The sequence below is a fragment of the Quercus suber genome, unplaced genomic scaffold (assembly GCF_002906115.3).
Source record: "Quercus suber isolate HL8 unplaced genomic scaffold, Cork oak 2.0 scaffold_69, whole genome shotgun sequence".
NCBI lineage: Eukaryota > Viridiplantae > Streptophyta > Magnoliopsida > Fagales > Fagaceae > Quercus > Quercus suber.
Genome location: NW_027069534.1, coordinates 1457259 through 1468895, shown reverse-complemented (window position 1 = coordinate 1468895; position 11637 = coordinate 1457259). Strand labels below are relative to the sequence as shown.

Sequence of the window (11637 nt, the reverse complement as noted above, 5' to 3'; positions counted from 1 at the left end):
ACTTTTTCACAGAAAATATTGATATTAATTTAGGCATTTCATACAAAAACAATAGAAAAATCCAGCAACCCAATTCTTCTCTGTTGCACTTCACCTTAGGGCCTAGTGTTTTTGGGTCCCGCATTGTAAGTAGTCAGGATGCCAATGTGATGATACTCTCGCTTCTGAGGGCAATTCATACAAAGGGAGGCAACCCACTTGGGAAATCTACACCTTTCTGCTCTTATTTTAGTTCCATAAACTCTAATACAATCACGAGAACCCAAACAACAACAACAACAACAACCAAGCTGTAGCCCCAAAATTTGGGATGGGCTATGAATCCTCGATAGACTAGTGAAGGTTGATCACATGTATTATTTGGCATAGGCAATCAAAATTTAGCCCAATAGCATAGGAAACCTATATTCTTTTTTGTCATTGAAATTTCAAACATATTCAGCCAAATGTCCCTCAAAAGGATGAACATGGATCAGGCAAAAAAATACAAGTGGAAGAAAAATTATTGTGGGCAAAAGGGCTTGTCAGAGTCATCTCTGTGACTAGGAATAGTGAAATGCCTTAACCTGCCTACTTGTTTCTTCATGTACCCTTCACATAGAAATGCCTTGGAGAACTTATCCTCCACTTCCCTATTCACATCATGCACAAACACATCAGTTTCTCCATCTTCCCTGTTCCTTGCCATCATCCCAGCTGTATATATAGCACTCATCCTTCCTGGTGCCTCCTCATAATAACCTGTTGGTGCATCAACCATAATCAAATCCCATTTTGTTTCATAAACTTCACTAGGCAAACCTTTCAAGGCAAGTTGACACATAGAGTATCTAGGATCACTAAGTGCTGTGCACTCAGGCCCCCTGCCAACTTCCATGAGGTTATTGGCCTGATTCACCTTGCTATCATAAGTGACATGATAGGACTCGAGCATGGGAAACCGGATTCTGATTTGCTGTATCCATGCCTCATCTTCTTCGAGGAAAATAGTCTGGCCACCATAGTTGAGTGCACTCCACATTAGGCTGTCATGGCCTAAGCCAAAAACCAAGAAGTTGCATGGTGACTTCTTTTCTAAGACTCTAGCTGACACTGATATTTCTTTCGGTGTTTGTTGTGGGGTGATGGTTGAAGTTGAGTAGTGGATGAGTGCTTGAGCTAGGCTGGGTGGGATCTTGGTGCAAGTTGAGGAGTTTGCTGCTTTTGCATCTTTGGTAATACCCGAATCTTTGGGTATGAAAGTTTGTGAAATGGGAGACTGACTTTGCACGGAAGTTGAAAAATTTGATCTTAGCACAAAGAGGAGGAAGAAAGCCGTAAAGACGCCAAGAATGAGGAACTTAAGGTTGAGGATTGGGTGGGATTTAGGCCTCATTATTTTCCGGTCTGTTTTGAATTGTTTTGAGGGTGAGAGAATTAGAAAAACACACTATAATGAATTCAAGAGCTGGGTTTTGCTGGATTTGGTTAGGAAAATTGGGGGGTAAAGATAGGGAATATGGAGCTTTGGGTGTTGGGGATGAATGCAAATTATATTTTGGTTTTGAGTTGGAAGAAGATATGGATTGAGTTGAGGGGAAGAGAGGTGAAGGATCCTATGATGCTTAGGGATAAAGGAAAGAAACACTGGCTGCTTGAAGAAGACAAGAGAGCTGCTAAGATTTTGGATGAAGCAAAATTTTAGTTGGTGGATCAACAAGTTAGGTGGAGTTCCTGATTTTTATTTTATTTTATATTTCTGTTTCTTATTTTACTTCTATTCGTTGGCTAATCAATTGTGCAGTTTCGTTTTGTTTTGTGGCTTCCATCTTGAAGTTGGAGTTGGTAGACCTCTTGGAATATTTTGGCGTGACGTTAAACTTACATGCAAAAATGTGTTTGGTCATATTGAAGCAAGCCTGATATGAATTAGGTACCAAGTCTAGGATTAATTTAAGTGGAAGTAGTCTTCAAATCCCTTTTGGACAGCTATACTATAAGAGAGAGAGAGAGAGAGAGAGAGAGAGATTCTAAACGATTAGGGAACCAATTTAACTTTGACCTCAGGTTAGCAGGCATGTTGAGACCAGTCCCAATACGATTCTTACCAAAGCTATGTCAAGCATTTTCACCCCTAGAATGAAAGCCAGGAAGAAAGATGATATTTTGGAACCTAAACTTGCTTCTGACTATCCAACACTTCAATGTGAGTTTTATTTGTTCACGTTCTTCTTTAAAGCCATGGCAAAGCAACTTGCGGTTTTGTCAAAAGTCTGACTGGTCCTATAGCCAAGGTACTGCTTTCCCAAATCAACTCAAGCCTCAGTCCCCCAATTACCCTCCGAAACTGAAATTGTAGATTTGCATCATGATGCAAGATCTATTTAGGCAAGTCAAGTTCTGGTCATTGATTTATATCAGATTAACGGTTACTGTTCAAAGAGAAAAGTTCCCTGAGATTTTATTTCCATGATTTTTACCCCACAAAAACTCCAATTCGAAAATAAATGCACAGGAAAAAATTAGTGATATCACATCACATATACCCTGAGCAAGATTTGCTTCAAATTGCACACAACCCAACCAGAAGGCCTGGGGCTCCAGAAATCCAGTTATTATTTATTGTATAAGGAGAGGTAAGTGGTTTAATACACCACAGATTGATGACTGCATAACTATGAGGAAACATCAAAGATACCTAATCAAATACAAGTTAATATTGATGCTATAAATATTGATCTCTGCTGTTATTTTCTTCCACAATCTATCCCATAATATTGTTGTAAGTTGTAACTGTCTAGCAAGCCAGAAAGAAACTTAAAAAAAAATAAAAATAAAAATAAAAATAAAAAGAAGAAGAAGAAGAAGAAGAAGAAGAATATAATATTTGATGGATTTGGAGCAAGAAATTCTATCCTGCAGTAATTTTGAATGAATGGTGGCCAGTGCTGATAAAAATCATCAAATCCGAGACAACAACTTGGCCTTTACATAGAATGAGGTTAAAGTAATTCAGCTGTACAAAGCATATCTCCAGCAATTGAACGCCAAAAAGACCTTCTCACCGTCTTGTAATAAAATAATTAGCAGGTGTGTCAATCTCAGAAGCCTTCATACCAAACATATTATCAGTCAATGGTCATGGATTCCATTCACTTCAGTGTTATCCACCTTTTGAATCATATAAAGAACTTTGGTAGTTAGAACTTTATACCGTACCTTTGATAGCGATGAAACCAAAGAAGCTCCATGAATGCTGATTTATCTCCATGTATTGAGACTTGTCAAATTCCCAGAAGGAATACTTCTTCCTAAATGAGAATTATGCAACTCTGTGGGAGCTTCAGCATCCAAATTAAGGCAGCATAAATTTCAACAGTCACTTGCCATTGCTTCCAGCATAAAGTAGTGATTCTGTTTGTCCATTTTCACTAGAGGTTTTCTTGCTCTTTGTCTTGTCCAAACGAGCCTTGCGGACAGCATGTTGGATTTGTCTCTCATGCTCCTTGAGCATCTCATCAAGGTTTCCTCCTAGAGGCATCAATGGTCCAGAGTATTGGATCCTATTCTTTTTGGCATTATAACCCTGACATCACAAACAAAAAGGGATTAGTGCAAAACTCCAGTGTCATATTGAATGATATGATGGGTAACCACTATGTAATCTGCAAAGGCAACTGTTTTCAAGCCATATAGCTACAGATTTAAGATAAATAAAAATTTACAATTAAACTTTCTTGCTTTGCCAACAAAGAAATGTTTGAATCCCAAGGTTTTGGGTTTCAATTTGAAAACCATAAATTAAAGGCTATTGTATCAAGACAAACCACAAAGAAACATGATAAGTTCCATTCTTGTCTTTACTTTGCCTAACATGCTTGTCTAATTTAATTCATCATTTATTTTCACTTGAAATTGATTGTGTATCTAGACTAGGTAGACATCCATGTGCAAACTCATGGAAAAATGCCATTAGGTGGTTTGCTGAGGCATTTTTCTTTGAATTTCAGTCAAATGATATTCTAGAAGATAACTTTTTATTTTTATAAGTGAAAGAATAAAAGAAATCTAGTAAGGTTAGAAGATAAATTGATTCTACCATTCCGGACAGCTTTCCAGATGAGCGTTGATCTTTCTTATACAAAGACTTTGTTGGCCTATCCAGCAAATGGTGGGACCACTGACTCTTTTCAGAGACCTCACTATCATCCAGATGTTTATAGCTAACATTAAAATCTTCATCCGGCCAGTGTGAATCCACAGTAGTTTCTCCACCTCTATTTAACAGTGAATCACCTTGACTTGCTTCTTCACCACGTGTACAAGATCTCTGACTTCTCAATTCTGCACCATTTGAACAACCAAGAGCTTGGCCAGGAACTGTAGTAGCCTCCTGGTCATTCTCATTCATATTGTGTGAAGATCCGAACGCAGCTGGGTGCATTGACTGGCCAGAATGGGAGACATTTAGTGCTGTTCTTTTGGGAGGTTCAATAGGAAAGCCAGAGCCACCATCCTCTTCTGTATTATACTTCTCGCTGGCACTTTTAGGGTTAGGCAGCAGTAGTCTCTTCTGTATTATGCAATAACAGAATCATTAAAAATTAATTTATATGACTTTCATAATTTTTATACAAATGTAATACACATTGAGCCATAGAAGTCATGTATATATATAAATGTAATATATAATACATATAGAATTTACAAGAATACCTGTATGGATGCCTGTAACTCAGCATTGGCATCTGGTGCAGGCATGGCTTTGGATTCTCTTAAACCACTTCTAGTTGATTCACGTTCACGCCCTACACCACCATCTGCTTTTCGCCTGGTTGTCAAATGGGCAACAGGGCAGTGTAAGTGTAAGCAAGCAAAAAATAAATCTTCAAGACTAATTATTCAAACAAAAAAGACAAACATTTTATTGCTAATTTTATGATGAGCTTAATTAATGCACTGAGGGATCAATTATTTTATTTTATTTATTTTTTAAATCTAACCTTATTAACACTACTTTCCACAGAAGATTTCAATTTACCCAAATTAATATGAGAAGCAAAATAAGGGTAGCCATCACTGCTTTTGTCTTACAGTCCTATAGAAAGGCTGTACCAGATCTTAAGAAAAAAAAGGGTTTAAATTGAATTAGATAATATACTATCAAGAAGTGACTAACCTTCTAGCTTCCTCGTCTCGAAGCCTGACATCAAACTCCTTACTTGGTGCATACTTGGGCAAAGTTGAAGGATCACAGGGAAGAGGCTTTGTTGTGAAGAACTGTAAAAGAAAACTCAAGATTATTTAACTGCCAGAATCAGCAGAATGGAATCATAAATAAGGTTATCACAAAATTCCAAATTTCCAGTATTCATACTAAATGAAAAATAAAAAATTAAAATGAGCAACCAGTAAGGATAATAAAGGAACAATTAAAATGTAAGATCAGTATCCCATGAACTTGCAACAAATGAACTCCTGGATGGGAGCACATGATGAATGTTACAACAATCACCTTTGTCATAATTAACTTCTGCTAAGCATTCCAATTATGGCTGGAAAGAATGCAGGACAATCCCAAATAGAGCATAATTATGGTCAGAAAGCATACCATAAATTCTCAAACAAAATATCAAGGATACTTTGAACTACAAAGGATCCGAATGGTGATAAGTTAAACTGCCATTCAAGTCAACGTGTGAAAGGGTGCCAGTGAAGTCATTCTTGGAGAAAGCATAGAGAGTATTAACTCACAAAAAGGCTCACAACAGGAAAAGCTTTACCTAATGAAAATGCACAACCTGATTTTGAGAGCACCAGAAAAATCATATATACCTCACTCTGCAGTGCAGAAGATGCTGTTCCACGGCCCTCAGGTTCTATTGCAAGAAGGACCTCCAAGAGGGCCAATGCTGACGTAGGGAAGTCCTTGAATGTCTCAGCAACAATACGCTTGTAAGGATGTTGAGGCTTGAAGATGGTCGCATGTGGCAGTTTTGATTTCTTCCAGTACTCTTCAGAAGGTGACCCACAGAGTTTGAAGATCTTATGTAGTTGCTCAACCTATGAATGAGAAGTAACATCATGATGACGCCAAAACAAATAAGAGAAACAAACAGTTCCATAGATGAAGGTGGGTAGATATCCATGCCAAGGGTTTCTTTTTCCCCCTTCTGTTAAGTTAGATATTCATGTCCTGTTAGGCATGACATAAAGCATTGAGACCCACCAGCTGATAATTGCATGTAATACACAATATATTGCATAAAACCATCGGAACTTCGATGTTCTAATGAAAGAAGCCTTGCATGGTAAGCTCAGATTCTTTTATTCGATGTGAAACTAAATGAGTGTGTCATGAAAAATGCATGGGTGAATATCATTTTACCACCATTAATAGGTACTTGCATGTCCCTGAAACTAGACGCTGACCCTAAGCAGTACAGATGAGGATCTATTACACATTCATAATAGAAACAACCAAATGCTGATTAATATGGGTAATTAATCACTTTTATCTTAAAGAAATGAATGGGATGAATTTCAAAGAAAACAATTGATCTTTCCATCAGTTTGAACATCAAAACAAAGTAAACCCTCCATTGGCTTGTGCTTGAATGCTATGTGGATACCATTTCCTAACACTTTCCTGGCGTGCATCATCTAAAAGCCCTCCATGAGGTGGTTGAATGCTATGTGGATACCATTTCCTAACACTCTCCTGGCGTGCATCATCTAAAAGCCCCTTTCCATGTTTCCTGGCACATTTAAACACCAAAATCGTACCACCTTAAAAGTAAAGCAAACCTCCTAAGGTTGCTTCTCTTGATATGGAAGAGATTCAGTACATCTATTTCAGTGTAAAGCACTTGCATATTTCTTAATATCCAAAAGAAGGATAAAAAAAAAGTACCTCTGTTCTCCCTGGCATGATAGGCTTCCCAGCAAATAATTCTGCAAGAATGCAACCAGTACTCCACAAATCCACAGAAACTCCATAGTCTGTAGCGCCAAGTAAAAGCTCAGGCGGTCGGTACCATAAAGTTACCACCCGACTTGTTAGAGGCTGCTTCTGATTAAAAAATGTTGCTAATCCAAAATCACCGATCTTTAGATTTCCATTTTGGTCAATCAGAAGATTTGATCCCTTGATATCACGATGCAAAATACCATGACTATGACAATGGTCAAGTCCACAAAGTAGTTGTTGCATAAAGCATTTGATCTGCAGGCCCGAAGTGTAAATTTCAATATAAGAATATACAAACCACAGAAATAAAAACAAGTCTTGCTTCAGTTGTGAAAAATAGGGAAAAAGAAATAAATAATTGCCAAAATGAGAATGTATTATTGTGACAGTCAACACGTGAAAATAACTCACAGAGGCATGTATGGCCAGGTTGTCTTTAAAAAAAGGATATTTCCACATACACACACACACCCAAAAACAAAAAAGTACTCCCTCCATGCCATTTTATTTGTCTAGTATTCCATTTTTTGTTGTCACTAAATACTTACTCCATTTTTTCTTTATAACATAAGGTAATCAAAATACTTGACCAATTTTAAAAGTCAATGATCATTTATTTACTGACTTTCAATATACCCTTACCCTTTGTTTTACTCGGGTTTAAATTCTTGAAAGTTTATATGGGCAACATTGAAAACTCATATATTTTTCTTTGAGAAACAAAGCATTAGATGATGTTCCTTAAAAATTTCTAAACTGGACAAACAAAAGAGACAAATGGAGTAACAAGGGCTTTGTTTATTTTCACTAATACCTTCATTCAATAGTTTATTAAATCTGGTTTTAAGCAAGTAGGAATGCACCAGACACAAGACAAATTAATGCATAGAACCACTTTTTGGAACTAGTTTAATAGAATTGGCACATGATACTATTAGCAGAAAAAGTCAAATATCAATCAGGTTCATTCGGAAGAATCGGAAGATAGCTTGGAGAACCTTCAAGGATTACTTCTTTTCCAGATTGGCAAAAGGTACACCCATACTTCCATGTGTTAAGTAGATAACTAAGTCAACTTACCTTCCACAACAAGAAAAGCCAAGTAGATAACTAAGTCTACATAACATTTTTTTCATTTAATAGTTGGGGGAGGGGGATTTGAACCCTGTACATCTCTATTGGTAACACCAAGAAGTGCTAGTTCAGCTACAAGGCTCTTGGTAACTAAGTCCACATAAAAATTTGAGGCAATATTAAACAAACATGATATTTTCAGAACAAATGAAAAATATTCTCAAGATTATGGAATTGTTCATGTGAATACTCAACTGGCTTATCAAAGACCAAAAAAACAAAAAAAAAAGGAACAAAAAAATGCATCACAGTATGCTTGACTCTGACAAATATTACATTATTATCATCAAGCTTTCATGGTCCATATCGATTTGATTAGCATAACAAACAAGGTACCTGCGCTTCAGTGAATTTGATCTCAGTTGTTGCTGCAAGTCCTGCAAGATCATGCTCCATATATTCAAATATAAGATATAAGCTTCCAGACACCCTCGAAGTAATCAGACCTTCAAGCTTCATCACATTTGGGTGATCAAGCCTACGCAATATAATAATTTCTCTTGCCATAAAACGTACACTTTCCGGATCCATATTAGCAAACCGCACCTTTTTCAATGCAACTAATCTGTTTGTTTCAAGATCACGAGCCCTGTACACACTGCTGTAAGTTCCTTGTCCAATCTGCATTATTGACGAGACACATCATTATAAAGAAAAGGAAAATAAGCCATAAACATGGGGTGTTTGCCCAAAGTAGCATGCAAGGAGATTAGCAAACATAATAGACATCAAGAGGCAGAAAATTCAAACATTGTATTAAACTAGTTGGATATCGTATCTTCTTTATGAAAATAACCCCCCTTTTTGGTGAAGGCAACTGTTTGACGATGGACATGAGTTTAATCTAGTGCCTAACTATACCAGATTAGCACTTCAATCCATGATTCACTTGTGTAATTTTCTACACAATTAGACAGACCTACCTGATTCTAATTTAAAGAGATGCTAACTTTTCTACTCGATGAGATAAATAATAAAAAATTACTTGACAAGTGGTCACCAATTCCAAATATAAGTTACAATTCCCTAGATAAATTATTAGCTAAACTTCTAATCAAGTCACCTAAGTAGATCGTTAAGGCTTCTAACCAAGTTTGCAAACAAGTGAACACCTTATTATCCAGTTTAAATCTCCAAGTAATAGAACGTGGTATTAAGTGCTACCTGACAGTCTGAAAATTTTTCCTCTTGTAATCTAGGTTCCACATAACTAACACAGTGCATCCTTCCCTTTATAAAACGGCCCAAATGGGCTTTCTTTACCGACACATCGAAATGTAAATGCCTTTAAATCACTGTACCAATTTAAACTATATACATAAACAGTTCATTTACACACGCTTGCCCACTTTGTTTTGAACTTAATCAACTTGACTTGCACCCTAAAACTTGCTTCCATGAGAAACCTAACAGCTTCTTGTTCAAACAAATCATTGACTGTATTCTCATCACAGAGTCAGAACTCCACCATATTATATCTGACATTTTAGTTAAACCAAAATGAAAAATCAAACCCTAAGAAGCGGAAAAGTTGTTCTTCAGTTTGTCAATTGCGATACCTTAGAGACTGACAAATTGTATAATGAAAAAACAAAGCAATATTGACATACATTTAAGAGCAATAAATTTCAAAGTTTCTTATATAATAGAAAACCTCATAGAAGGCTCTCTCTTTGTACACAATCTTTAATGAAGATGAAGTAATAGATTAGAACCATAAGTATACAAGTACATTAAATTGAGTGATAAAAATCAGACTTGACAATGATATACGAGTTTCATATACTTCACTACCAATTGCATGGGAGTCAACAAAAGAAACAATACAGTAATTGAGCTATCATAATTTCATATATACAGATGTAGAAATAGTTAGCTGACCTTGTCCAACTTCTCAAATGAGTCAGCCTTTCGAGGCACCCACCCGTTAATAGCTTCTCCTGCAACTGCAGTCAACCAGGAAGGCCATCCAGCAATAACTTGTGCTCCTCTTTCCCCATGGGGCAAACTACCTATCCTAGATAACCTAGGCTGTAATTGTGCTCCACTCACCCCAAAATCCATTGTCAACCGCCTTTGAAGTTGTTGTCTCCCCAGTTTCTCCTTAACCACCACCTTCTTCTCCCCTTCATTCCACAAAACGGGGGTAGAACCCGGAATTTCTCCAGACGAATTGGATATCAACCGTGTAGTGAAATCATTTCCAATACTATCAACCTCCACCACAGCTTCCTCTCTACTCATGGTCGGTCCTAACCGCTTTGTAGCTTTTTTTGTTTTCAATATTTTCTCTCTCACATGATTCTCAGCTATATATTCTTGAGGAAAAAACCCTTTTGAGCAAATGCACCCCATTTTTCCACTTCACAGTCCCCTAATGTTCCTAATCAGAAAGCTATCCTAGTCCTCGAATATAGTAATTCCCAACAACAAATGTAACTTTTCTTGATGCAATTCTAGTGGCACTGAGCCTCAAATCCGACCAACTTCCCTCTATTTACACAGAAAGCTCCAATATATACTATTTCACTACATACTTCTCCAATTGATATATTTCTCTCCGAACTAGCCCAATATCAATAGGGGTGCAACTTAATATTCCTATAACCAACGCTAAACAGAAATAACCTAGATCCTCAAATCAAACAAAACCAACATCAATGGTATTGACAGAGAGCCAAAAGCCTATGCTGAAAATGTACAACAACCCAGATCTCCAAATCAAGAAAACTAAATCAAATACAACCCAATGAGGGAAATAATCGATAAAGTTATTATCTTTGACGTAAATTAAGAATACCCAAAAGCCTAGTTCAAAAATCCACAAGAACCCAAATCACAAAAAGCCCCCCAAACAGGGGGAGCCACAGCGAGACCTGTGAATCCAAAAACATTCACAGAAGGAAAATACAGAACTTTGAATAACCAAATGTAACATGCATTTGATGCTATCAATTCGTTTAAGGCCAAGTAAAGCCAAGCAAGACAGACTAACCAGAAAATGTGCTAAACACAATGAATTTCAGATTTTTTGGAATAATGCTTTGATTTCTTGCCTTTTTGGATACCGAATGTAAGTTATCACAGACAAAAAAGATAGAGATTCTAGAGAGAGAGAAACAAAGAGATAGAGAGGGGAAAAACAGGAGCGAGAGAATTTCGGATCTGGGTGATCCTAGAAAGTCGAAAATCCAACGGATATATGCGTTGGAACAGAGCCTAGTCTTAACTCAGAATGAACTTATGAGACAGAGTAAAAAACAGAGGAGCTCTGTTTTGCAGAGAAAGATACACGGCTTGAGAGAGAGAGAGAGAGAGAGAGAGGGATCTCTGCCTGCTTGCTTCAACTGAAAGCATAAAGAGGAGGGAGAGAAAGAGGGGACAAGAAGCCACGTGGCAAATGTGGAGCAAACAGGATTGTTCTGACTTCTGATGCTGGTCCCTCTGTTTTCTTCTTTTGGTCTGGATTTGGTCATGTCTTTTTGGACGGGACTTGAGATTGGTCTTTATTTGATATGGGCCTAGTAGTCAATGTTGGCCCATTTATGCTAAAA

The 11637-nt window shown here is 37.2% G+C and overlaps 2 protein-coding genes across 3 annotated transcripts; both read right to left on the bottom strand.

Moving 5' to 3' along the window:
* Nucleotides 1–394: 394 nt before the first annotated feature.
* Nucleotides 395–1668, bottom strand: LOC112028453 (glucuronoxylan 4-O-methyltransferase 1). The gene has a single exon (XM_024061141.2). The coding sequence runs from the start codon at nucleotides 1373–1375 to the stop codon at nucleotides 503–505; it is 873 nt and encodes a 290-aa protein (XP_023916909.1). The 5' UTR covers nucleotides 1376–1668; the 3' UTR covers nucleotides 395–502.
* A 1004-nt stretch (nucleotides 1669–2672) lies between these two features.
* LOC112028451 (probable serine/threonine-protein kinase At1g09600) lies at nucleotides 2673–11434 on the bottom strand. Of its 2 annotated transcripts, XR_002884634.2 has the most exons (9): nucleotides 9965–11434; nucleotides 8420–8704; nucleotides 6893–7204; nucleotides 5815–6042; nucleotides 5159–5259; nucleotides 4696–4810; nucleotides 4079–4552; nucleotides 3199–3565; nucleotides 2673–3088 (listed from the first exon to the last, which is right to left on the bottom strand). XR_002884634.2 is itself a non-coding variant. In XM_024061139.2 (8 exons), the coding sequence occupies exons 1-8, from the start codon at nucleotides 10436–10438 to the stop codon at nucleotides 3359–3361; spliced, it is 2196 nt and encodes a 731-aa protein (XP_023916907.1). In that variant the 5' UTR covers nucleotides 10439–11434; the 3' UTR covers nucleotides 2673–3358. The 2 variants fall into 2 exon arrangements, 1 of the variants encoding a protein (XP_023916907.1); XM_024061139.2 differs by having other exon boundaries at nucleotides 2673–3565.
* Between the last annotated feature and the right edge of the window lie 203 nt (nucleotides 11435–11637).

What these genes read in the sequence shown, in the direction of transcription:
- LOC112028453 (XM_024061141.2), bottom strand. Translation starts at nt 1,375, where the DNA reads ATGAGGCCTAAATCCCACCCAATCCTCAACCTTAAGTTCCTCATTCTT.
- LOC112028451 (XM_024061139.2), bottom strand. Translation starts at nt 10,438, where the DNA reads ATGGGGTGCATTTGCTCAAAAGGGTTTTTTCCTCAAGAATATATAGCT. An exon ending in CGAGACGAGGAAGCTAGAAG is followed by an intron (nt 4,811 to 5,158) that starts GTTAGTCACTTC and finishes TTTGACAACCAG; the next exon opens with GCGAAAAGCAGATGGTGGTG. An exon ending in CTGGAAAGCTGTCCGGAATG is followed by an intron (nt 3,566 to 4,078) that starts GTAGAATCAATT and finishes TTGTGATGTCAG; the next exon opens with GGTTATAATGCCAAAAAGAA.